Below are 27,781 nucleotides of genomic sequence, written 5' to 3'. Positions count from 1 at the left end.
AACTCTTTGTCTGTTAGGTATTGTCCGGTGAATATCTGCCCAACAGCTGATATCAGGACAACAGTTGAAAGGGATGATTCGAGCACTGGCGTTCTTTTATAATGAAACTCTGCACACATATAGAATAAATGAGTGACAACTTCTTTCAAGTTCAAGAATTTATTAACAGAAATAAAATGAACATCCAGAGAACATCACTATAGAATGTTGTTTATCTGAATTAATATATTTCAATCAACAAATCCTCTCTACTAGGCTAGTGAAACTTAACTAAAACTACTAAGCAAAATGAAAATAAAAAGAAGCTAAGGAACTATGTACACACAAAAGAAACCAGACAAAAAATAAAATAAAATGGCTCATCATCATCAGAATGATTCAGTGAATCCTGGTTCAATGCAGATCTAAGTTTAAGAACCAAAGTTCATTTTAAAGAATGTGGAATGAGGTAAAATTAGCTTAACTAATTCAGAACAACATTTGGTTTGTTTTTCAACCCATTCACAATGCAAATCCTGAGTTAAACAAAATATTATTTGACAATATAACATTTTAAAGAATGATTTTCTCATTAAAATCCATAACTTAGAACACTTGCTTTATCAATGCGATTATACCTCTTGGAAGCAAGGAGTCGCTGTAGCACTCAGTCGCTAAATGGGTTAGTCCTAAAGTTATACAAAAACACCATTAAATCGGCATTAATGTTCCACATTAATGTGGTAATAATGTACATAGAACTATCAAACGATGGTGAAGCAAAACGAAACAAACATTATGTTTAAAACAAACCGTAGTTGCGTGGTATTTTATCCAGAAGCTAATAACATAGTGCTACTGGACATTCAGCGTTAGTTTAAAAGGCTTAAGGTCTGTGTTGGTCGTAATGAGCGGACCGGACAGTTACAGCGGGCGACTTGAGACCAGCACTTCTGTCACGCAATGACGTCCGAGTTAAAAGCTGTCCGAAACTCCTTTCCTACCCAGAATAGAGTTCTTACTGTTGACTTCATGCTAGGTCGAGGAACAGGAGCTAGGAGCCTCAGACACCCGTCACCGCACCAGATGTATCAGTACTGTGGTCAGAAGATGTGCTCCATCCATATTGATGGATCATGTTTATGCCAGTAATGACACACGGAAACAAGGAGACTGTCATTCACACAACGTTTCTTTAAGATGATGAATTAACCGGAAAGATCCAGTAAATGCAGTCCAATCCTGAGCATAGTTTAACCCCTTTTTTTTCAAACTACATGCTAGAGGAGGCTTGAATGTGAAAAAAGTTACCACAATACACGGGAGGATAATTAAGTCTCCTTCACTCGAGGTAGACTTCGTGGGGAAAGAAGGAACAAAAAAAAAATTGCTACAAAAGACACCAGCCTTCTTAAATCTGTCATATCCGGTATCATGAAACTAGAGTTGTACCTTTCCGACAATGTACTCCACATCCATTGCATATATGCTTACATTGCTTTTTTACTAAGTTGTTTTTCAATAAAATTCTTCTAGTTGGAGACAAAAGGATACAATTCACCTCTTTTTTTCTTAACTGTACTGATTTTTATGGTATGCAGAATGGTATTTTGATATTAAAGTGTAAATGTCTTGATCAAAGGCTATGCCATACGTAGAAGGAGTCCTACAACAGAAACAATCACTTTTATTTGACCCCATTTCCATTTGTGAGGTAAAACAAAACCCCTGCTATGCCTGGCATGCTTCCCACTGAAACGTTTGCTATAACTTTGACAACATTTGGCTAATTCTGGATTTTCACAACAATTTTTATTCTGTTTTACACTGTTTCTAAAAAATGGCGAAATTAAAATATTTTGCTATTTTCTTTGCTTAGTTACAAATAACAGCTGCAATAGTGGTTCCACTTGGTAAACATTATTTTGTCCTTTTTACACAGATGCCAAACGTTTACATTCAGATTTCATGGAGCTATTCTTGATGTATTATGCTGGGTGTTTTTAGGCGGACAATACTTATAAAACACCTTAAATTCGTTTGAGTCTTCCGAGATTATTGGTCTGAGAGTTTATAGTGTAGTTGCCGCAGCGAGCGGTAGGGGGCAGCACTCAGCTATGACAGTATGGGAAGAAGAAGATGAGCGCGCTGGACTTAAATGCTGCTGTAATGAGTGGGGCAGTGTTTACATCTACGCTTTAAGCCTGCTAGTGGCCGTGTTCTCAGTCCCAGAGATGGCCAACTATTGCTGCGTGGCCTACTGCAAGAGCAAGCGGTCTTCCACCATCTTTCATCGGTTTCCACTCGGCAATCCCGAGCTTTTGAGGCAATGGCTGTTCATGCTGAACATGGACCCAAACACCCCGGACAGCGTTCTCGGCAAGCTCTTCGTGTGCCAGGCACACTTCCACCCGGACGATTACAAAGAAATACACCCTCACCTGAGCCGCCGACGCCGCATGCTGAAAGCCACCGCGGTCCCGATGCATGCGAACTACGGACAGCTCCCCGCCGCAGGAGCGCCCACCGCCATTACGCACAGGCGCAGGGTGGTGAGTCCCGTCACTGCGGTCAAGGCGGGATGCTGGAAACAGCCGCTTTTTACTCTTAACCAGAGCTGGTCCACTCTTTTACCGAGGCCTAGATATTTAAATGGTTTGAACAAACTCTTATCAGCTGAGTTCCTATGCAATCCTAAAAATGTCGTTTGCCAAATTAGGATAAACGTAGGGGGAAAAGTTGACTATGGAAAGAGCTTCCAGACTTTATTCCTTTTTTTGTAAATCTTCTAAAACCGGGACATTTACATTTTCTTAAAGATCTAGTGTTTTCTTTTCTCTCATTGATTTCAAGAGGTCGTATGCAACATTTTGTTGTGTACTTGTAGTCTCTAGGAGAGCAGAAAAGTTGAATGGTTTGTTCAGATGCTGCGTCTTTTATATTATGTTTTGGGTCATTTGGAGCCGTTCAGTTTTCTCTATTTTATGTTACAGTATTTGCTGTGAAGCTGCTACACAAGGTCGTGGACTTCCAGTTTGGCAAATTTGGCATTTGGCAAATGCAGCATTTTAAGTTTTGCAGTGTCGTTTTGTAGTCAAAGCTGAAGGATGCAGAAGCTACACGTGGATAAGTGAAAATGTTCGATTGTTCATTACACCGTCCCTCAGCATGCTACAAAAATGGCTGAAGTGAGATGGCGAGAAGTACTTAATTTGCATTTAAAGGAGAAGTCCGGTCAGCAAGGAAGAATCCATGGATCATTATCTTTACCTAAACTTTTCGCGGTCATTTAATGAATTTAGCGCTAATCAGTAAAAAGAGTATACATTTTCGTCGCGATCACTAAGTCTGGGAGCGGCCACTCATGTCCGAATATGGTAACCCCATAGACATAAGAGTAGACCCCGTATCGACCGCTTTCGCCTATGTGCGCTGACGGGATTTGGGGGTGCCATCTTGGGGCGGTCGACAGCTCAACTCAGTGTAATGTGTTGACCAGGCGCAGAATCAATTTTAATCAACTATAACTCGTTGAGTATTGACCTAATTTTCACGTTGTTGTTTTTTTGCTTAAAACTTTAAAACTATAACTATTATAACAAATGGTCCAGTGCTTTTAAATAATCTGAGTGGGGTTAAAAGTAATAGAATATTCTGACAGGATGCATGTATGTTTCAAAACACAGCCACTCATAAATTTTTTATTTATAATTTTTTTATTACTATATAACCAAACACATTTGTGTGTGTGTGTGTGTATATATATATATATATATATATATATATATATATATATATATATATATATATATATATATATATATATATATACACACACACACACACACGTTCTAAAAAGATCCTGCGATAGGCGAAATCCGTGAAGTAGTAAGCTTAACCTTTATTTTATTTTTTTTACAATTATTATACAACGAAATGCTCCATAGTACATTGAAACCACAGAACAAAACCTTTTTACAGGCCCAAGCATTTGTTTAAAAAAATAAAAGTACTGTATAAATGTAATTTGATCATTAATACGAACTGAAGGCTTCAAATTGCGGAGATCAGCACCGCCCCACCGTGACCCGAGTCATTCAATTAGAACAGGGGAGAAAATGAAAAATGGAAGTACAGGTGCTAATGGCGACAGGAAAAATGTTACTGTTCCAGTTAGGAGCAGCCCAGTGTCCACCAACAGAACACCAAAAAGGAAAAAACGGAGTTTCTGTGATTCAGCCACACAGTGTATTATAAAAGAGACCTGTGACACAGGTGTACAGTGTGAGCTACTGTCCCCTTATGATGGAAGGCCAGTCTGGACAGGAACAGGAAGTCAACATGCAATCAAACATGACCACTGTTACAGCCGAGAAACACCGGAGATGATGCCCCTCACGTCCACCCCCATTAAATCAAGAAAGCCACAGATGTATGACACTCCAGCCCTTGACACTAGTGGACTTATTTCATCAGGGTCGCATGAAGAAGGGGATATATCGATGTACGACCCTCAGGTGGAGGACATCAGTGATATGAGTTTTGCAAAGGCAGAACAGTCATGTGTGTCAAGTGAAACAAGTATTTGATATTTAGATCATCACTAATGTTCTTGGCCTCACCGATAACCTGCTCCAAGTGTAAGATGCCTTTAATGTGGATGAAAGAGCTGGTGATTGGTAGTCTACTGAAACTACATGGAATTATAATTTTATTAGTTTAACATACAAAAATCAATTAACCATCATTGTCAGCTTCTTTACACCCAAGATAAACTCCCGTCATCACTAGGATATTTGTTCCTAATGGCAAGAACTACACAAGATGGTATGACCCGTCTATTTATCTTACCAAGCAAAAACCGCAGCAAAACATGTTGCTCTCAGATGAACCTCAGAATGGGGGTAAAAGGGGCAGTGGGTAAACAATACTGAGAAGTCAGACCAAAGCATTGCAGTTTCACTTTAGATGGACCACTCCTGAATGATTTAAATGAGAAAGGGACGACATGATATGGCCCCTTTAAATGGAGTTTAACCCTGATTCACAATGGCTTTAGCAATTGTTGTTTTTCAGGCCCAGTAGTGATGTCTGGCGGTCTTAGCAGAAGCAAGTGGGGTCCAGGGTGTATTATAAAAGATAATTTAGGATTCTTCCGTTCTAATAGAAATTCTTCTGTGGCTTCTCGTGTTTACCGGCCAACTAAAGGATGGAAATAATCAAACAAAATACTGTTTAAATTTCATCTTGAGCCTTCCAAATATTAGTTTCAATAATTTTGGGGAAATCTATACTTTTCAGTTGCTTGTCCCTCTGTACTATTAATAATAATACAGCAGGGAAAGATATGCTTCAGAATGCTGGACGCCATAATGCTGGACTGCTGAAGCCACTAAATGGACTGTGAACAGCTGAAACCCAAAATGGACTCTGCACCACACTCGCATAACTGCACATCCACACATTTGCATATATGCTTCAGAATGCTGGGGTCCGTTCTTCGTACCTTGCTTAAAACATCCGAGATCAAATGACACATCCAAGATTTCATCCGGCTAATCATGATCCGGCTAATTGGGTTCTTCCAACACACCTGTTGTTCATGATTAGTATGGCTGGATTGAGTTATCTGAGATAACTGCGCGTTCATGCGTCACTTTAAAAGGGGAAATGTATCGATAGTAGAAACATTGATCAGCAACGCTGCTATTGGCTGTTCAGCATGGCAAAAGAACGCCCACAGTTTTTTTCCCAAGCAGAACACCAGCTTTTAATGGAAGGTTATGCCGAATTTGAGTCATTAATTAAAACGACAGGGAACACCTCAAAGTCTGCTAAAGCCAGGAGAGAGGGCTAAAAAAGGTAGCAGATAAATTAATGTGTAAATACTGTCCATGGTAGATGTTTCTATCACTTTCTACAGTATGTATTTTTGCATTTTAATAATTTCATATTTACTTTGTTCTTTTATGTCAGAGCCTCCACGGGAGCCACTAGAACATGGGAACAAGTAAAAGTGAAATACAAGAATATTCTACAAAATGGTAGCCTTTAAGCATTATACTTTATTTTTAAAAAGGCACTTGTTATGTCAAGAGATCCAATATTGGTGTCATTCCTTAGACACTGGAAGTAAAGGACGCATGCAAACTGGGAGTTTAAAAAAAAATAATTCTTTATCTAGAAAAAATTAAGTTCATCCTTTTCCAAGTCATCCACAGTTTACACGGTAAAACTGTATTGCTCCGTGTCTAGATAATCCATCCATAGTTTTTTCTAATACAATATACGTCTCGACAGGAAGCAAGCCTTTCAAAGTAAAACTAAACTTCACAATAAAATGGCCTGAACAAATCTTACTGAATATGATAAAAAGAAAACCATCATACAAATAACTTAAATATTTTCTATTTAAGGCTCCAACACCACTTTTTCCTCTTTAAAAGCCACTGTTAAATGATGTGCTTGTCTGTTTATAACAGCCACCAAGAAAAATCTCTCTACAATTACACTGTCCCTATCTCCTCCGCTTATAAAGCCGTGGTCTAATCCTGTTTACATGAAATAAGCCTGCTCTCGAGCAGGTTTAAGCTGGCGCAGATGTTGCTATGACAGCAAGTCCAAGATGACTGGACAATCAAATCCAGATAACTGAGTTAGCGACGTACGAAGAGCGGACCCCTGGACTGCTGAAGCTACTAAATGGACTGTGAACTGCTGAAACCAAAAATGGACACTGCACCACACTCGCATAACTGCACATTTACACATTTGCATATATGCTTCATGCTGCTGAACGGATGAAGCCACAAAATGGACTCTGAAATGCTGAAGCCACAAATAGACTATTGTTTACAGTGTTACATTGTTTTTCATATCAACTGTTTACATAAATCGCTGCTGCATCTTTATCCTGAAAAATAGTGCAATCTACTGTGATTTTTAGAGTGATTTCTAGAGTGATTCTTTTTAAGCTGTATACAAACGAAACTTCGTTCTGTACGCACTTTGTGCATACAAAATGACAATAAAGATATCGATCTATATTATTATAGCCTTTATTATGCTTAATTGATTTATAGGAGGTAGTATTTCATGTCTTACCGTAATACTGTCCACACATCCGCAGCAATATCATGCTGCTCCTAGACAAACCTCTGTGGTTATCAATAAATCAGGCCATCTCTGCAATGCTAGATAGCGACAATATTTGAAAAAATGGCTCCCCTGTAAAGTAGAGCACATCACCCCAGCTCTAAAGTCCTTACACTGGCTCCCTGTATCTCAGAGAATAGACTTTATACTTATACTTCTGTTAGTCTATAAATCCCTGAATGGCTTAGCAGCTAAATACATCACAGACTTGTTATCAGTGTATAAACCCTCCAGACCACTAAGGTCTTCTGGCTCCAGCCTACTCTGCATTCTCAGAACCAGAATCAGGCATAGAGAAGCAGCATTTAGTTCCTATGCTCCACTTATCTGGAACAAACTTACAGAAAACTAAAAGTGCGGAAAGCCTGAGTTCCTTTAAATCATGGTTAAAAACCCATTTGTTTAGAGTTGCCTTTGACAAGTTAAATTGGTTCAAGTTTGTCATCCAACAGTTTTTAATATTTGCTTTTAGTTTCCATTTTCCCATGTTTTATTTTGTTTTTCCTGCATTTTATTCTTACTTGCTTTTATTCTTTTTTATTTTCCTATATTTTAATCATGTATGGCTCACTGAAATGTGCTCTACAATTAAATTTGCCTTGCCTTGCCTATCACTTAATAACAAATGTTTTTTGTTATTTTTGCTTGTTATAAAATTTGCCAACTTTAAAAACAAGTTCCTATCTAGATATTCTTAAAATAAATATAAAAAAGGAGTTTCCGCTGTTTTCTACATTTTCTGTGACCTCTGTAGTGCTGCATAGCCGGTGCTGCCGAGGATGAATTGCATAGAGCAGTTCAACAGTTTCAACGGCGAGCGGATGCGTGAAGGCACAACATGGTTCAGTGTTTCAATGAATTGTTGGAACCAACCAGAAAGTTGAATTTGTCCACTTCCCGAAGGATTTAAAAAAAAAAAAAAAAACACTCGTGAAAATTGCTATTCAAACTCTTGTCACAGTCTTTTGTGGAGTACAAGCCAGCATTGATGCGGTCAATTGGCTACACGCCACAGAGGCGGGGTCTTTCGCCAGCAGCTGTCCTGACGAGTTTTATATTTGGAACGGCAGATGGAATGGAGGGCGTTGCCATGGCAACAAAAGGCATTACTTTATATACTCTTAAAAGGTTTCTTCTGCCATTCCCTTGTGTTCATAGCACCAACCCACTCCCCACCCCCATAAAAAAAGATACAGCGTTGGCAAATATTTACAAATGCTAAAAAGAAAAGTTATTTACATTTTAGACCAGAAAGATTGTTCTCTGGAATGTTTTGGGGAAGTCTTTGACTGAATGATATTTCTGCTATTTGACTTCATTTGACCTTTAAATCACCTTACTGCATTAAACAGAGTTGGCATGTGGTGTACCGCAAGGGTCAGTCCTTGGCTCCTTGTGTTCTCTCCATTTAAATGTTGAAACACTATTAAACTGGGACAGTTACTTTTTCTTTTGTTTGAATATTTTTTTTTTATGCTTTCATCTCTTCAGGGACGACCTCCTTCAAAAAAAGCTACTGTGCTGAATAAGGCGATGAAAGTCTCATCTGCAGCTACAGGAGTGGAAGGTAATGGCACCGATACAAACACCGTGTTCACAAGGGGCAATACTAACAACGTAGGACAATATAAGTCATACATCTCAAAAAAGGTTGCAAATAATAATTATAAAGATTATTTAATTATAAAAATGTATTTATTAGATTTTGAGATAAAGTGGGTTACTTCTGCATAACTTAGCTCCATTTGTATTAATGGTAGGGATCACTTGTATGAAACAAAAGGTTTGTAGTTATTTGCCATCGTAAACATAAACATCTCCCATATTAGATACTTTCATTAATTACAAAAAATTGTGATCTGTTCATTCTGCAGCCCATGCGGTGTTTGACTGGGGCTCCTATCTGAAGACTGAAGCATCTGTGGCTGCGTCCGTCTCTTGCTTTGCACATGTGAGTTTAGTCTGTCTTGCTAGTTGCATATATTATGCCTCTTTATTTAAACAAATTGATTAAATACAAAGAATGGCTTGAAATTGAACAGATATGACAGCCGTGTAGTTGCAGTGAAGAGAAAATAAAATAGAAATAGGATGTGAATAGTTAAAATCTTAAGTTGGGCATAAGATTGACGATGGGAAAGAAACCACAGCTCCTTTTCTCTGCAGGCTCCCTTGAGCTCTGAGTGGGATGACGTCGTCGTTGGGATGAAGGTGGAGGTCCTCAACACAAACGCTGTTCTTTCCAGTAAAGTCTACTGGATTGCTACTGTTATTCAGGTTGCAGGTTTGTAAATCGTTCTGCTTACGGTCCCTTTTAAGCATTAATGTGCCATAAACCATGAGATTTGTGTGTTTTTAATCTTAAAACTTGCTCTATGATGAAGCTCCACATCACTGTTGTTCCTGCGCAACCAAAGTGCAACTTAATTGTGTCTAGTCACATATTTTGACCACAAAAAGAAAACACACAACCCATATATTCATCTTCAAATAAAACACCATATGCCAAGTGTTCGTCCAGATTGTATTTACTTGTCATTTTTGAGCCTGAAAAGAACTTTGCAAGGGTCATGGTCAACATAAACGCTTTTGTGCGCAATCTGCTGGCAGTGCTGTGGAACTATCAGGAAGTGGAATAACCACAATTGACGCAGCTACTGTAAAGGCTACTTTATGCTTGACGCAGGTGTTTTGACATCTGCATTATTTATGCTCTGTGCAGCTCTTCCTCCAAATTGGCAGTATTCTCCTAGACTCTAGAGGGCAGTGTTGCGCACCTACGGCAAGCGTACTCCACCCCACAACACATAGAAAACATTTCCGACATTTAAGCCTCTTCTTCCAAAAGGTGACGTGATTTCTGTCCAGGAATTGTTAACACTTTGTTGATCATGGTAATCTTTTTGTGTCGACTCATAAAGATGTCTATATTTACGAACCTCTGGCAGGAACCTCCACCATGTTTTCCGTGCGGGACTGTCCGCATAGTTAGAAATCTTCCCATGTGCATGGAGCAGAAACTTTAGGCCATGTGGAAGCCAAAATAGCGTCATTTGGCTGTGCAGACCTCGTGGATGTGTCAAGCATAAAGCAAGCTTAACAGCCTCCTAGGCTCTCAGATACAGACTACATTAACTAAGCTAATTTGGCTAGTACTACAGTAAATATCACTGATATTTATCTTGGTATTGTATGATCATTGTGTATGTATATCTAAACTTGGGGCTAGATCTCAGGGCTTTGTTGCAAGGCGACCAAGCCATCGTGACAGCAGTAACGTTATCACTATGGGCGACTATTTTTAATGACATTCTGATGCGTTCCAATGCAACTAATGATGAAAATTTCAATATACTGTAGGGGACAACAGTATATTGAAAAGGGTAGAGTGCTTTCTCCGGGTCAGGGAGGGTGTCCTGCTCCAAGTGGAGTAGTTAAAGTATCTTGGTGGATGATCTTGTTCACGAATGAGGGAAAGATGGAACAGGAGATTGCTTGGCAGATTGGTGCTGCGTCTGCAGTGAAGCGGGCGCTGTACTGGTCCGTTGTGGTGAAGAGAGAACTTCACCACAACGGAAGAGCTGGCCCAAGTGGCTGGGAGAGGGAGGTCTGGCCCTCCCTACCAAGGCTGCTACCCAGTGACCTGAATCCGGATAAGTGGAATAAGATGGATGGATGCAGGGGACTATGCAAGCAGAGCGAGTGTTTAGCATAGCATATCTACGCTAACCACAGCAGAGACGTCCTAAATACTGAACATAATAGTTGCCGGAATAAAAGTGACCGGAGCATTTTCGATGGCTGATCTTTGCAGTCGGTGTTTCTAAGCCAGACTGTCGTTCAGCACTCCACTCCTCCATTTGTTGTCCTTTGTATTTCAGGGTTTTAGTGAGAACTGTGCTTTGCCGATGGTTGCGTCTGACGGTTGGAAACTCCTTTCACCCAACATGAAATAACCATTGCATGCTTTGCAAAACATAAAGATAAAATAAATACCCCTCGGGAGTCAAACTTACTCAGCCGTTTTTGCCTACCAACATGGCGGGTAGTGACAAAGTGACCAGGTGGGTGATGTCGCATGAGAACTGTCGTACAATCTGGTGCTTGACTAATTCACTCTAAATAATTGTATATACTGCTCAAAATAAATAAAGGGAACACTAAAATAACACAGATCTGAATGAAATATTTGTATTACTTTGTTTACATAGTTGTGCTAACAAAGTCACACAAAAATGATCAATTAAATCAAATTTATTAATCCATGGAGGTCTGGATTTGGAGCAACACTCAAAATTGAAGCCAAAAAACACTGCAGGTGGATCCAACTTTGATGTAATGACCTTAAAACAAGTCAAGATGAGGCTAAGTAGCGCTTTTAGCCTCCACATGCCTTTATGACCTCCACTGCATCTGCCAACTCTTGGACAGTCTGTGGAGCAACGTGGTGTTGGTGAATGGAGATGTCAAGATTTGTTTACTGAAGAACTCAGGAAGCGCACACGGGACTAAAGTTTAAGAGTTTTATTTAGAGGAAGTGTGCTGGATGGTGCATGATGAAGACCAGAGGTTCAGGACTGCAGAAGGTCAGGGATGTAGGTGATGGCAGGAGCTGACGGCCCAGAGTGAGAGTCCATAAAGCTAGGTGGCTAGGAAAGCAAAGTGCTGCTTGGCTAGCAGGCCTCATAGCAACACCTGGGCACAGAGCGGAGCTTCTCTCGGGCGGCTAGTTAGGTTAGCAGTTCACTGGAGACACCAGGACACAGAGTAGAGCTTCCTCAGAGCAGCTAGTTAGGTTAGCAGCTCTCTGGAGATACCAGGACACAGAGCAGAACTTCTCCAGGAACAACAGCAGGGTACAGAGTCTTTCAAAGCGACTGGCAGGACTAACCTTGAACGAGGAAACAGATCTTCCAAGGCAAAAACGAGGACTGGCATGGAGTGGTGGATAGCAGAAGACAGCCCAGTGCTGAACTGAAGGCAGAGGGAGGTTTAAATAGAGCACTTAACAGGTGGAACAAGGGTCTGGCTAATTGACTGGTAAATTGTTATCAGGTGTGACTGACTGCTGAGGAGGTGAAGTGAAGATGACAGAAAATAACTGATGACAATGAAAACAATAAATAAAGTCAAACCTAATCCAAATGAGATGAAAAAATTAAAATAATCAAACCAAAACTCAACCATGACAGGAGAGACATGAAGTCCTAGATGTGCTCAATTGGATTCAGGACTGGGGATCTGGCGGGCCAATCCATAGCATCAATACCTTCATCTTGCAGGAACTGCTGACATACTCCAGCCACATGGGCTCTAGTATTGTCTTGCATTAGGAGGAACCCAGGGCCAGCCGCACCATCATATGGTCTCACAATGGGGAACAATAATAAAGACTCTTGATTCTTGAAAAGTTAGTTTAGAGCCCTGCTCCTCTCTCCCATACAGTACCTTTACTCAGACTTTGTCAGCAAATTAAAACTTAAAGCTTAATCAACAAATTATTACCTTCAGAATGAAATTGTATTCTGATTGACAGGGTTGGTTTATGATCTTATGTTTAACGATCAGTGTCCATCTAAACACTTGTTCCGACTAACTCATGAATTTACGGCACATGCATGTGGATGATGGAGCCGCAGCGCTGTGCAGCACAGAACATTTTGGGAAGATCATCATTTCCTCCCTCTCTCACCAGCACCAGAACTCAGAACCAACACCCCTCTGCGCTTGTTTCTGTTTTTTTTTTCTGCATGAAGTACAAAACTTGTGCGGTTGTTTTATGGAAATTCAACAGCTCCGTTTTTATGTACCGATTTTTTTATTTTTTTTTATTTATTTTTTTCTTGTTTTTTCTATCGACTCGATCCATTTGTTGTTCAAGCCCTAGATGTAATTGTACGTTAAAGGCTTGTGCTTTAAACTCTGCCCTCCTCTTGTCTGCAGGCTACAAAGCTCTGCTCAGATATGAAGGCTACCAACATGACGGCAGCCAGGATTTCTGGTGCAGCCTAGTTTCAGGAGACCTGAACCCGATCGGATGGTGCTCTATGACCAGCAAGCTGCTGGTGCCGCCACAAGGTGAGCTTTGCCATCAGAAAACAAAGCATGCAAAACGTTTTCTTTCTGTTCTTTCGGTTATTGCTATAATGTCTGAAACGCTGTGGAAATAAGAATTTCAGTGCTAAACGGGTGCATGTTCACAGGCGTGAAAGGCATCTCAGACTGGAAACTGTATCTGATGAAGAAGCTGGTGGGTGCCACCACCCTACCTGTTGACTTCTATGTGAAGGTAAATGTGTTGTTGTTTTGACATGACGCAGTAGCCCTTTTTCTTGCTCATGAAGAGTGACTTAGTTTAGCACCTAACCCAAATCTCTGGATATTTTTCATCCTCCTGGTGTCATCTTCCTCAGCTGGCAGAGAGTATGAAGAACCCTTTCAAAGTAGGTATGCACTTGGAGGTGGTGGATCCCAAACACGTGAGTCAGACACGCGTGGCCATCGTCGACTCCATTGTTGGCGGCCGTCTCCGGCTGGTGTTTGCCGACCAAAGCGACATCCCTGAGAATGTGGTCCTTGACTTCTGGTGCCACATGTGGAGTCCTCTTGTACACCCACTGGGCTGGTCAAAATCAGTGGGTCATGCTATTAGGGCACCTGGTGAGTTTAAAACAGGAAAACGTGGGATTTAGGACAGATGGGGCCCTCTGTGATTTTCGCTCTTGTCGTTTTTCGTACTAAGCTGTAAATGACGTGCTGAGTTTGCTTTAAAATGTGTGTATTTTGGTTAAAATGGTGAGCTGCATTTGGTCAGACTGATAAATTGCTGTACAGCAGTGCTTAGGCTATTGGGATATTAACTCTTGACCCTTTTGCATTAGATCATTCAGATTACTAGCCTTCTTGGTTAATGTCCTGAGTTAGTAAATCTCATCATCTGTACACACCCACTAGTGTATGCTATGGGTCTCTGCAGATGTCCGTCTGAAGCCCAGATCATCACGTTGCTCATGTGCACTGGCAGGGACAATAACACTTTGAGTCAGAGGTTGGTCCTGAGGTGGAGAAAATGATGACCAGATCGAATGAGGAATAAGGAGGATGTTATTTATCCTACTGTTGACCAACACGTTATGCTGATAGGCTGAATTATGGATGGTTGTCATAATCTTATTAGCGTTATATTTTGTTAGGCCTTTCTGGGTTGCTTTTGCTTTAAGGTCACAGTGTGAAGATTTAAAACTTGCAAAAAGTGTCGCTGTTTACGACGTGCTAAGATAATGAGTGTTTTGTTGCTGTTGTTAAGAACATTTAATTGAAAGATGCTTTATTTCAAACCGTAGTTGATCCAGTTTGAGAATTACAGTCCTTTTTCAATGAGGTTTGCTACACATTATACCGTCTGGAGGTAAAATCCTGACTGCTGGTGTTTCTTTAAAAAAAAAATTTTTTCTTTTTTTTAGGAATTTCTAAATGGTTCTTGTAAATTTTCTTCTGGCATTTAGATTTGTCATTAAGTGAGTAGTTTATTCAAAACCTCAGAATTGCTTCTGTTCTGAGTAAAATCAGTTTAGTTTCTAAATGTGGGCAAATCCTCAAGTACTGAATGTGAACTGGACCCCTTTTTCCTGTGAAGTGCCTTCAGGTGATAATTGCTGTGAACTGGTAACGTATAAATGATCTGAGGTGAATAAAAATAAATAAATAAAAAAAAACTGATCCTACCATGAAAAAATTAAAATAACAGCATGTTTTAGTATAATTCAATAACAGGAAAAGTAACGGCTGGCTCTGGAATCTGCTGAATGATTGTAGCGGGGGTTTTTGTTTTTTGTTATTATTTTTTTTGCCATAAACTCTCCATTTTCATGATCACTTTGTTGTGTATATAGAGTTAGAACAAAAAAGAAATCCAAGATAGTTAAGTTATATCTAAGTGTTTCTGTGGCTGGATAAGAAGTCAACAGTTATTAATTTTTATTGTTCATAGGAAACAATCTGGAAGCTTCCGCCAACATGAAGGGTAACGGTGAAAGCACATTCCAGGTGTTTAAAAAGGTAAGATGTATGAAAAGGTTTTCACCTGAAGAAACAGTTCCTCACAACAGTATAGCATCCCTTTTTTTTTTACGTTTGCTGTCTTGCTGCCACAGATTTCAGTGTAATTCATTGGGATTTCATCTGATAGACTCATAAAGTGGAAAGGATGATAGAAAAGTAGATCAAAAATTTGATGATAAAACCTTTTCACATATAAAAACTTCAAGTGGCAAGTATTTGCATTGAATACCTGCCAGCACTTTTTTAGAACCACCTTTTGCTATTTATGAACTTTGGCCTATGTTTGAACCAGTTTTGCACATCTAGAGACTGTTGTTGTTGACCTACTTCAATGCCAGATGGTCATTGGGGTCCGTATGCTAAAATCTAAAACTAGACCTGAAAAATACCTTCCCTCTATGGTGATGGCATGATCATGGTGTGCTGATGATGCTTTACTTGGCAGGGACAGTTTTCTTAGTTAATGAGAAGATGGATCTATTAATGGTAACACAATTGACACTAATAAACTTGCATTAAAATAGTCCAGAGTCCAGACCTAAATGGAATTGACAATATGAGAATACTTGTAAAAATGTTGTTTAAATACTTTTCATCTAAGAGCGCTGAGCTGGAGCCATTTTGCTAAGAAAAATGGACATAAATATCAGTTTTTACACATGCAAAGCTGAACGATTCTCCTAAAGACTCGTAGCTGGAATTGCAGTAAAAGTTGGTTAAACAAAGCGCAATATTCAATATTCTGCTGATTTTTATCTACAAAGCATTTTAAGACCTATTCCCCTTAAGAACTGTTCACTACTTTGTGTTGATCTATTACATCAACTCCCAGTAAGATCCATTAACTGACGATTTAATGTCAAAAAATGTTTGTAGTGACTGGTCTTGCATTCTTCAGTGTTGATGTACACTCTGCTCCAACTCCCCACTAGTTGGTAGTGTTTTATTTTATTTTTGTTGTTGTTGTTTTTCAGGCTCTCTTAATTGATGTTATAAAAATGGATTTGCTTGCCTGAATAATTGGAGGTCTTACAGTTTCAGGTTGTCAGAAAACACGTTGTTTCTTTACCTTCAACATATCACTCCTTGTTCTTAAAGGTATAGTGAACCATTTTTTTTCTGGGACAGACAGTAAGGGAACACCCAAGTCCCTTTTTGAATAACTGCGCATGCACAACACCATCTTACCTGCTCTTCCGCTCCTCGGGAGATTGTGTGTAAAATTCTCAAATTCACCCTGATCTTATTTCTTTCTAATGAGGCCTTCCTCTTCTCATAAACTTTTTGCGTCTTGCAATGTCCGCTATTCTCTAAGTATACGTTGAGAGCAGCGTAGCTACAATGAACGGCTGAAGCTGAAGCTAACTGGATACATAAACACTAGAAGTGCGCAGCAAGAGAAAATTAGCCAGGAACCAACGCATCACAATGGTTGGCATGTGGGACAGCCAATAGATAAGATGATACCCCCCCCCCCCCCCCCTGCCCTAAACTGTTGTGACAGGTTGTTGATGTTGAGTTGTGTGTGCCCCACAGCCCAGGTTTGTCTTCATGGGCGAGGGTTTCTTTGAGGAAGGGATGAAGCTGGAAGCCATTGATCCTCTAAATCTTGGAAACATCTGTGTTGCTACCGTTCACAAGGTAACCGTTTATTAATTAGTTTTGGGGGCTGGCATGCGATTGGTCATGCGATGATGTGCCTTCATCTTTGACTGGATTACAGAAGACCCCATTACCAACAGACCCCTGCAGAGTTCTGACTTGTCTTTGAATCGGCTGCATCCGTAGGTACTGCTGGACGGTTACCTTATGGTGGGTATTGATGGGACTGAAACAAACAATGGCTCTGACTGGTTCTGCTACCACGCTTCCTCCCATGCCATACTACCCATTAACTTTTGTAAAAGGAACGACATCACTCTCACTGTACCTCAAGGTAAACATTCGCTGCCTTGTGCTTCTTAAGCTTCTAATTTCTTAACCTCGCTTCTGCTTTAAGTTTATAAAAAAGAATTCACAAATCCAGGTGCAAAATGCTTCATTAGCTTACGGTTTATTGATTCATGTGTGTATCCTGACAGGTTTTGATCCTCAAAATTTCACCTGGGACAAATATCTGCAAGAGACCAAAGCCAAAGCTGCACCAGCAAGACTCTTTAATACTGTAAGTTCTGTTCTGTGAGGCAGAAGTCTTGGTGTAACCTTCAGTGCTCGTTATGTGACAGCTCTGACAAAGACAAATTCCTCTCCTTTTTGCAATTTCCTTGGAAACGTCAGTCAGTTTTATTGGGAGTTTGTGATAAACCAACAAAAACTAGTGCAGAATTGGAATATGATACATACCGAGTTTGTTAAACTTGAGGCCTCTAGTTGCCTTCCATCCTCTGTCACAACCAGCCTACCACAGGGCTCTGTCCTCCTAATTTAACATCCATTTACACTTATGCAGATGACACCCAGCTCTATCTTTCATGTAAGCCAACTTTCACCCTCTTCCCTTACCTCCTGCCTATCCGAAATATAATCTTGGTTCACTTCGAACTTCCTTAAACTGAACGGGTGGATAAACTGAGATCCTCCTTGTAGGAACCAGTTCTGTCATCCAAGACGGTTTCTCCCTTTATTAAGAATGTTATGAAACAATTAGCATCACGAAGACCCAGAAAACCAGCAGGAGGTTGTGGCGATGTTTAAGGCGGAATACTGTTATAAAGCAAGGCAGACAAGGCTAGCGTTAATCAAACAAGCACTCAGGAGCTCCATGGTAACTCTGGAGGAGCTGCAAAGATCCACAGCTCGGGTGGGGTCAATCTGTCATCAGAATAGGTTTTTGCTGTGATCTGCAAAAGTCGTTTATGGAAGAGTGGAAAGACAAAGGCATTGTTTAAATAAAGCCTTTCAAAATTAAGTTTGAAAATTGCCAAACGGCATGTTGGGTAAACTGTAAACATGTTCTAGTTAGTTTTCTGATTAATGCTCTCCTTGCTTGTCCTGCAAGTGTAGGTTGAAAACCAGATTAATACTAGAGCTGAAGTTAAACACGGGCGGGCTGTTTTTACTGGTTAATCAACTTCTGAAATCCAGTGAGCCTCATTTTGGGGTATCGACGTAAAGGGGCTGAATACAAATGTACACTATGTATCTTTTTCCTTCCTGTTGACAACTCTGCACTTTTGTAATTTTATCACTTAAAATCCTAAGGAAATACATTTAGTTTGTGGTTTTAATGCAACCAAAATTAGAAATGATCACATGATCACTTTGGCAAATCGCTGTGAAACAAGACAGGCTGTGGTGGTTTTTTCATTTATTTATTTTTTCTCAGGACAATCCAGGTCACGGTTTCTCCCCCAACATGAAGCTGGAAGCGGTGGATCTGATGGAGCCGCGGCTGGTGTGCGTGGCCACCGTGAAGCGCTGCGTGGGTCGCCTTCTTCTGATCCACTTCGACGGCTGGGACGACGAGTTCGACCAGTGGATAGACCACCAGTCCCCGGATATCTACCCCATCGGCTGGTGTGAGCTGGTGGGCTACCAGCTCCAGCCTCCTCCCGGACTCGGTAAAACATCTGTGTCCTAACAAGGACAAGGATTGCTGCAGAGATGGGTTTAGTTTTTAGTCTTTATTCGTAATATAGGGGTTGGAGGGGTTATCAAATCTCAGTTTTATAATAAAGTGGTTTCATTTTGTTTTCCAGTACACTTGGCTGAAAACCAGGTGGCACGGTACAAGAAACCCAAGCCCATTGTGCACGGCCGAAAGAGTACGTGAAATGTGCATGGATTCCCGTGTCTTCCCACTACTCTCTAGGGGGCGGAGTCTACTGAGCAGTTTAAATTAGCATTAGGATGCACACAGTGGTACGGTCCATCTCTGCAGATAAGGTCTTAAAAACACCAATAGAAACCCAAATGGCACAACTGTCATACTTTAAATTATTTCTTACACCATAGATTATAGCCTGGTCGGGTATTTCAGGCCCTGGTCAAATCTGCCATTAAAATGCATCATCTGTGATCTAAACAGAGCTGGGTAGAGTAACCAATAACTCTTCTTTAGTAAGAGCAGCATTACTACAAAATATTACTCGAGTAGAGGTAAATGGTATGTTGCAGTGAAACTGCTTCAGGAAGTACTTGTTTGTTTTCTTAAGTTAGTAAATGTAGCCTAGTTACTACCCAGCTCTGGATCTGAGGACACTAAAGACAGATGAGAATGTCCAGTGACACATGAAGGACCTGCTGTTGGTCCCATCTAACAGCAGGTAGTGGCTCCTGGTGTTTATAATTTCTCAGTAAATTAAAAATGATTTATTAACAATCCTGTGGAAAAACCCCTGTCTTAAGCCAATGAAAACAAGTTGCATTCCAACCCGTGAGAACTTAGAGCAGAGTCCTTATTACTACAGATCCATGAAATATCATACACTATGCCTTTAACAGAAAATGTCCCTTTTTCACGCAAATTTGCTACTTTCGACATCACAGAATGTTGAAAATGTTCTCCACCTAATATACATTAAATCAAGAAATCTGAGTTGGTTTTTTTCTTGTTTTCCATCAGAAAGAAAAAACCTAAATATACCCCTCCGTGACCCACACGTTTCTTCTTTGTTATAATAGCTCTAAGATGCCCTAACTGCTAGCTCCTTCTGCAACGGGAGAGCGTACATGTAACAAAGTTTGATCTGAATAAAGGGATTTCAGTGGGACGCTAAAGCCTCAAATCATTATCTGTAATGGAGCGTTCTGCATTGAGTGTTGGAATTTTATGACTTAGAAAAACAGAATTGCACGCTGTGGCTCAAAATGTAAAAGGTCGAAGTCGTATTATCTCAAGCTAATGAAGTTAAAATCTTTTTTTTGCTTGCTATTTAGTTTGAATCATAAAGAACTATTCACTTACGTTTTAACCAGTTTCTCCACAGTTCTTAAGTCATTAGGGTGTTCTATTGAATCCAAGTTTTAAATCTTTAAAACCTTAAGTGTCTTGGAAGTTACAGAAAGTTGCATCTTGAAGCTTTCCAAGATTTTTCTGAAAAAGACAACATTTGGGGAGTCTTGACTTGGGCAGCCGCCGTAGTTAGAACTGTCTACGTTTTAGCAAGCAAGAAGTGATCCTATCCAGTATGTATAATATTTTTGAGGCAAAAGTTTACGGTTGCCGTTGAAAAGGATGGCAATTGGTTCCCAGTAACGGATTAAATTGAAACAAGTTGAACAAATAGACAAGTAGAGTAGATCAGAACCACAGACACGTCTCCACATGTGGAAAATGGTTTTTACTAGAAGCTCCCGACATCTGTGCTTCCTCTGCCTTGATTTGGGGAAGCCTCTCTGATACTGCAAATAGCTAGCTCATCCTCTTCCCCCTGGAACGACGTTCACACCAAGTAGCTCTCAGGTCCGACATGTTACAGATTGTAAAAAGGTCAAATATTTTAGTTTCTGGCTGACTTCCCATTGATCAAGGCCTCATTGATCACACTCAAAACCATCTGGTTCCTATCACCGGACGAGTTCATTTACACAGGCCCCCAACACGAAAACAAAACCAAAAGAGCTGCAAAAATGCCTTCCAGCAGTTCTTGAGTGAACTCTTTTAGTAAGATTCTGACTTTTCTTGGCTTTCTTCCAGCGAATTAAAAATCTAATTGTGAGAGCAGTTCTAATAGTTCAAAACCATTGGAGATTTCTTTCCTGACAGCAGATTAGCAGCCGATTCTGTAATATTCACAGAACTTGAATTTCCGCACTGATACAAATAAGATTTGTATTTAATTTCTTTGTTAACCTACTCTTTCCGACAGGAAAAAGGCACTTTAAGAAGCGGCTGTCCCAGGAACAAGCAACCAATCCAGTTAAGGAGTCACCAGAAAGTTTCCAGAGCAGTCGACCGGAAACCCCGCCCATCAAAACTGAATCGGAGGAACAAGAGAGTGAGGAACCAGCTCTTAGATCTGTCGCCTGCTCAGCTTGAGAGTTGGCTAAATGTATTTTGTCTTTGCAGTCGTCCCAGTGCAGGTGAAACTGGAGGAGATAGAGACCCCTATTGAGACTGGCATGCCCCAGCAAGCCTCGCTGGGAACAGTAAAAGAGGAGGAGGCGGAGCAGCAGATCGAGTCAAGACCGGCTCAGACGACGCAGCCCTGCCAAAGTGAGGACCCGGCAGAGGACAGGTCCCTCAAGGGGAACTTTAGGAGAGATATCACCAGTCACCAGAGTGAGAACAAAAGACCAAATCCAGCTTTGAAGGACGAGAACCGAGAAAATAGCAGCCTGGCTGAGATGTGGAAGAGAGACACTGAGCAGGACATGACAGAAGCTGGAGACATGGACACGTGAGATCTGTGCTTTAGGAGGACCTGGCAGCTGTGGGGACGGCCAATAGTTTACAATAAAAGATTGGTTGTAAAAAATGATTTTCAGCCATCTTTGGTACAAGCTGGAATAAGTGTCTATATTTCACACAGAGCAGGCCACCGTTAAGCAACTACCTCACTTTATCCACGTTTTTCTGGTTTACTTTGTGCCTTATCCATATCATTTGTTGTTGAAATGTCCAATCAGTTAATGGTGTTTTCTAAACCAGCCGATTTCCTGCCGTCTTTCGTAGGAGTAATACCAGATATGTTAGTTTATGGGTACTGCAAAGAAAAGATGGAATCGTATTGCCCAACCAAACAGAATGGAGCTAAAATATTTCAGCATTAAAAACGTTGATGAGTTTATTAAACAGGTTAGAAGCTTCAAACCTTAGTTCTAACTGTACAATCTTCATTATTTATCCACACCTACACCTGGATACTGGAGCACAACGTTGGTTAAAAACGGGAGAGGAAAGAGAAGCGGCTGGCCTGGGTAGAGATTCCCAACGTAAAAAAAACTAAATTAAAAATGCACCTGTTAAATGTTATTGAAACTTTTTAATCAAAGCATCTAGCAACATCTGTTGTATTAAAAACAGACAATATAAACTTTATATATTGTCATCTAGAATGTGTTGATTGCTTTTACAGATGAGGGCATAAATATAGCATAAAGCCTCGCTAAATTTCGAAGACATTTTCAATTGAATGTGCTTATTGCTCAGAATATTACTCCTTTTTGACATTTTGCTTTTGTCTGTGTGGGACTAAAATGCTAATAGCCTAACTAATTAAGCAGTTACTATATGCTTAGGGAGCCTGCCTGCTCTCCGCTGCCTAACAGTTTGAGTAGTTTCACCTTAGAGCCGTTGTTGGTGTTTAGTCTTCACACCGCGATTGTTGGAAGGATTTCCAAACAGCTGGAAGAAAACTGTTTTTGCCTCATTATTCTCTGCCTCATACGTTGGTGAAGATTCTCAGTCATCCAGGTCATGATCAATCCAAAAAAAACAATAGGTTTGATTCCTGCCAAGTTTCACCCCAAGCCTAACAACTCTCCATTGTGAGGGCCGATCAGTTCCAGGTAAATCCTGGCTCTAACAAAGCCTCGGCAGCAGGTCTCTAAAGCTTGGAGCTCCACACTACTCCATTTTGAATTGAGAAAGCTTCCTGGATGGGAATCTAAATGTCTTCAGCTTCAGAATAAAGTCCTGTTTTATTTTAAATAAATGTTTAGATCTCCTCATACAGCCAGAGAAAACTCTGCTCGATGTACCTGACATGTCATTAAAAGGCTTTTGAACAGTAAGAGGTAAAATGTTAGTGTTTTTTTTTTTTTTCAATCCATGGCAGGCCTCACTTGGCAGAACTGTGCACATCTGAACTTGGAACCAAAAAAATAATGTTCAATCATTACTACTGAGTGCAGATAAACACAAACCAGATCAAGATTATTTTTTTATTTTATCAAGGGAGGCAAAAATATAGTTTTTGAATATGACTTGATAGCAGGAGATCACTTTAAGAACCCAACAGCTAGGTCCAACCATTTTCTGTCCTCCTTTTGAGAACAGTTTAATCTCTGTACAGTTTCTAATTATTTTTTTTCAATAACATAAACTGGAGCTTATTTGACAAATGAGAACATCACATGGTTATCAGGCAATCCTTTACATTAGCAGAATAAAACCTTTCCAGCATGTTGCCAGACATGCTTGGACGTAAGCGGAAAATCACAATTTTGTGAAAACATGAATGGACACTAAAAACGGTGCAAAGTATAGTAGCAGAAATGGCAAGCTGACATGGCTACAGGCACAAAGCAGTACTAGTTGAGGGTCAGGACTTGAGGCGGATGAAATAAATCTCTGGGGTTAGCTGAATGGAACGCCACGGGGCCCTGATTCACTAGTAGACTGTTTTTCATAGTTTATACCAACAGTGCCATGTTGATCTTTGTTTCTGTGCTGCAAAGTTGACTAAAGGCTAGCAACTACCTCATCCAGCTCTGGCAGAGAAACTAGCAAGGAATCATTTCAAATTTTGAAATCATCCACAAGTTCCTACAAATGTGTACATCACACACATACATATATATTTCAAGTGTTTTTTTTTTCTTTTAATTTTGATGATTATAACTGACAACTAATGAAAACCTCACAAAATTTGAATATTGTGAAAAGGTCTAATATTGAAGACATGTGGTGGGTGCCACAATCAGCTAATTAACTCAAATCACCGGCAGAGGCCTTTAAATGGTCTCGGTCTAGTTCTGTAGGCGACACAATCATGGAGAAGACTGCTGACTTGACAGTTGTCCAAAAGACGACCATTGACACCTCACAAAAGGAGGGCAAGACAAAAGAGCTCATTGCTAAAGAGGCTGGCTGTTCAGAGCTCTGTGTCCAAGAACATTAATAGAGAAGTGAAGGGAAGGAAGAGATGTGGTAGAAAAAAATTGTGCAAGCAACAGGGATGTTCTCTGGGACCTTGATTTCCAAAGTAAATGCAGAATTGACTTTCATCAGAGTCTGGAGGAAGAGATGAAAAGAATCCACGTTGCTTGAGGACCAGTGGAAAGTTTCCACAGCCAGTGATGGTTTGGGGTACCTTGTCATCTGCTGGTGTTGCTGCACTGTGTTTTCTGAGGTCCAAGGTCAATGCAGTCATCTATCAGGAAGTTTTAGAGCACTTCATGCTTCCTGCTGCTGACCAACTTTATGGAGATGCAGGTTTCATTTTCCAAATTACCAATTCAGAAAAGCTGGAAGCCCGATCAGCGCAACCTGGGCTCTCATAACACCTGAGCAGTTCCACAAACAGGTCCATTCCATGCCACGCTGCATTGCTGCAGTAATCCAGGGAAATGGAGCCCTAACTAAGCATTTTTCATTTGGCCAACATTTCTGCAAATCCTTTTTTTTTGTTTGTTTTAATATTCTAATTTTCTGAGATACTGAATTTGGGGTTTTGATTAGTTGTCATTTATAATCATCAAAATTAAGAGACATTTGAAATATATCAGTCTGTGTGTAATGAATGAATATAATATACAGGTTTCCCATATAACAATCACATAAACAATTGGTCCTCTCCATCAACAATGCCTTAGTCATGTTTTTCTCCCTTCAAACCTAGAGGTACGGTGCAGAACTAATTAGGTGCGGTGTGTAGCCCGTGTTTACTTCCTGGGCCAATTATGAGAGTTCCCAGGATTCCCAAAGAGGGCGCAGCATTTGGTATTTTATCTTTGCAAAAGAGCAGCAGCCTGCAAACATGGAAGCCAGTAAAAGAATCAGACCAGAAGTAGAACAAAATACAACATCATATACTTATCCTGTGATGGTAAAAATTCAGCGGGCTTTTAAACCCACCCTTGAGAAATGGCTGTTCGCCATGAAGGCGTTGTGTATGTATTGCAACAGCAGGTGTCTGTGTTACTTATCGGTCTTGTAACATCTGTGTTTGTTGAAGCGGCAACGAACACTAATCGATCTGCGCTTCAACCTCCTTCCTGGCTTTGAGGTGCCGGTTGGCTTGGCAGGTTGATTCCCTCCGCCGGGACAGGCCTTAAATACGTGGACGTCTTTGACCTTTTGACCCTTCACCTCAGGGGGATTAGCACAGGTGGCTCTCACTTTGAGATTAACCTTCTCAATCCATCTGGATGAAAGGAATAAATGGAGAACATCCAAGGACTTAATAAGTAGTGTCTGGGAAAGTTTTTATTTGTTTATTTATTTAAAGTCAAAGTAGTTCCTTACAAGCGTAGTGGCAGTAGAGGGCAGTCACACATCAGAGGGTTCTCAGCCAGGTTGATTACTTCCAAGGAAGTTAGTGGGTGGAAGTCAGGCACCTCCTCTAATTTATTTCCCTCCAGGAACAGACTTCTTAACCCTGGACCCACACCAGCTAGGGAGTTCTCGGACATCTGCAATATGAAAACAGAATCAGACATCTCTTTAATATCCTCCATTGAGCTCCTTAAGGGTGAAACTCACCTTCTCCAGCCCCATCTTATCCAGATACAGTTCCTTCAGAGATCCCTCCAGAGGTTTAAAAGCATTCGGACCTACCCAATGGATCAAATTCCCAGACAGTCTGAGCTCCTTGATGTTCCTTGCCTTGCTCAAAGCCTCAGTGGGAACCTTCGTCAGGTTGTTTCCGCCCAGGTGGAGCGTATCTAGACCACTGGCCTGATCCAGAGCCCCAGGTGAAAAGCTCCTAATGGCGTTCCCGGTGAGGTAAAGGCCTCGGAGACCCTTGGCTCCAGTCAGGATCCCGGGCTCAAGTTTGGTAATGGCGTTGTCCTCCAAGTGAAGAGCTAGCAGACTAGGCAGCAGTTTAAAGGCTCCTTTGGGGAAATCAGCAAAGCGGTTCTTCTCCAGGTGAAGATAAGTCAGCTTGGGTAGACCTGTAGATTCAGATGAAAACCAAACCTGTAATTCTTGAGAGAAAAGACTGAATGTGATAATCTTTTTTTTCCCATAAAAATCACCTTTAAAGGCTTCATGGCTGAGGGATGTGAGGTCATTCTCGGACAGGTAGAGGTATATCAGTCCCTTCATGCCACTGAAAGCCCCACCCTCCACATCCACGATCTTGCAGCGCTGCAGGTGCAGGGACACCACCTGGGCCACGCCGGGGAAACTGTTGCTGGGGATGTAGTGGAAGTTGTTGCCTCGCAGATCAAGAAGACGTGTCTCTGGGGAGAAACCTCGAGGGACTTTGGTGTGGCCCCGGTTCTCACATGAGGAATGGTTGGTCGCTGCCTGTTGATGAACAATCATGGGAATATTGAGAACCTGAGATCCTGGACAACAGTCGTGGAGTTGGCCATAAGCATATCTATATATTAAACACTTCTAGAGTCAAATGTTTTGCTGACAGTTGAAGCTTGGTCCAAACTTAATCGGGTGCTACAGTTATCCCAGGGACTCCAGCTAAATCATGTCCATGCATCTTGAGTGGCTGAAACAGAAACAATTAAAGGTGTTGCAGTTGCAGGGCCAAGGGACCATGATTTACTCGACTCACCATGAAAGCAAAACAGAAAACGAGGGTAAGCAGATTCAAAAGGTAAGTCAGAAACCCTTGCGGATCCACTTAACTAGCCCCCTCACCTCACAGACGCAGTTGTTGGGACATTTGATCTCGTTTCCTGACGCTTGCGTGGGTGGTGGAGTTATCCTGGTGGCTTCCTCAAATTCTGCCTTCAGCATTGCTTCCTGGCTCTGGCAACGCATCTGCTTAGGGTAGACTGCCTCCAGACTCTCTCCTGACATATGACCCGGTCCTCCGCACGTCCCCAACAGCTTCACCTTGCGACGGATCGCCCACTCTCTGCGGTGCAGATAAGCACAAAACGTGATTCAAACATTCTTGCGGTGGATGAAATCTCATCGGTGAGGGTTCCACTATAGTTCGCTGCACCTTAGTGGACGCAGGTAGCAGTTGCAGTTGATGGGGTTCCCAGCCAGGTTGAGACGTGCCAGCTTGGGGGAGCCTTCAGAAAAGGGCTGAAGGACACGCAGCTGGTTGTGACTGATGTCTAGGTGTACAAGGTTGGGGGACTTGGATACGGCAGTGTTGACCAGGTCCTGCAGGGACATGTGGTCCAGGAAGAGGTGGGTCAGCTTTGCCATGGATACTGCATCCTCTCCCAGGTATGTCATGGGGTTATGGCTAAGGTGCAGATGAGTCACCTCTGGCAGTCTCAACACAGTAAAGAGGAAGTGTAGAAAAAGAAATGTGGGGGGGGGCATTAAGATTAAAACATGTATCTTGATGCAATGGAGAAATGTGCTGCCTGCTGTCCTCTTGGTAGAAAATGTTTGAGCGCTCAAACATGCGTTAGGGTTACATGTCCCCAAGCATCCTTACCTCATCATGGTGTCGGTTGGGAAGAACTGCAGCGCATTGTGGTCCAAGTTGAGGCGGTGGAGCGTGAACAACCCGGCAAACGCCTCAGTGTCCAGGTAATTCAGAGAATTGTGACTGAGGCGAAGCCACTTGATGTTCTGCAGGCCCTTAAGAGGACAAAAGTTTGCTTGTGTTAGCGGTTCTGACTACAATGGTACAACAATGGCGGTCATGCCATTCTCTGATGTGTGTGCAGTTTTCCGTTTTGGGAAATCGTTTGTGTTGTGTTTGTGTACCTGGAAGGCCAAGTTGGGCATGTAGACCAAATGGTTATGTTTGATGGAGAGAAGGTTAAG

The 27,781-nt window shown here is 41.2% G+C and overlaps 2 protein-coding genes across 7 annotated transcripts in view; one reads left to right on the top strand and one right to left on the bottom strand.

Annotated features, from left to right (window-relative positions):
• The window catches only part of l3mbtl2 (L3MBTL histone methyl-lysine binding protein 2), a 32,886-nt gene that overhangs the window by 2,959 nt on the left and 2,146 nt on the right, over positions 1–27,781 (top strand). For 2 of the 6 annotated variants that reach the window (XM_036142455.1, XM_021319827.2), the window contains 12 exons: positions 8,626–8,701; positions 9,009–9,085; positions 9,301–9,418; positions 13,078–13,212; positions 13,338–13,423; positions 13,548–13,794; positions 15,125–15,192; positions 16,732–16,836; positions 16,984–17,131; positions 17,277–17,359; positions 18,521–18,755; positions 18,894–18,959. In XM_036142455.1, coding sequence (XP_035998348.1) covers positions 8,626–8,701; positions 9,009–9,085; positions 9,301–9,418; positions 13,078–13,212; positions 13,338–13,423; positions 13,548–13,794; positions 15,125–15,192; positions 16,732–16,836; positions 16,984–17,131; positions 17,277–17,359; positions 18,521–18,755; positions 18,894–18,959 — 1,444 coding nt within the window. Of the gene's footprint in view, positions 1–2,059; positions 2,532–8,625; positions 8,702–9,008; positions 9,086–9,300; positions 9,419–13,077; positions 13,213–13,337; positions 13,424–13,547; positions 13,795–15,124; positions 15,193–16,731; positions 16,837–16,983; positions 17,132–17,276; positions 17,360–18,520; positions 18,756–18,893; positions 18,960–21,005; positions 21,135–21,205; positions 22,882–27,781 lie in introns of those variants that run through there. The other 4 variants (XM_012869257.3, XM_012869259.3, XM_021319826.2 and 1 more) reach the window with 4 other exon arrangements.
• LOC118556479 (chondroadherin-like protein) lies at positions 24,843–27,781 on the bottom strand (the record flags this gene model as incomplete). Its single annotated transcript, XM_036142458.1, is given in 8 exon segments — positions 24,843–25,226; positions 25,328–25,494; positions 25,565–25,977; positions 26,062–26,335; positions 26,687–26,906; positions 26,997–27,278; positions 27,447–27,592; positions 27,722–27,781. Coding segments are annotated over 8 exon segments (1,788 nt in total), but the record flags the coding sequence as incomplete, so codon positions are not given.

This window comes from Fundulus heteroclitus, chromosome 10 (genome assembly GCF_011125445.2).
Source record: "Fundulus heteroclitus isolate FHET01 chromosome 10, MU-UCD_Fhet_4.1, whole genome shotgun sequence".
NCBI lineage: Eukaryota > Metazoa > Chordata > Actinopteri > Cyprinodontiformes > Fundulidae > Fundulus > Fundulus heteroclitus.
The sequence above is the reverse complement of the archived record's forward strand: the minus strand, read 5'-3'. Positions and strand labels throughout refer to the sequence as shown.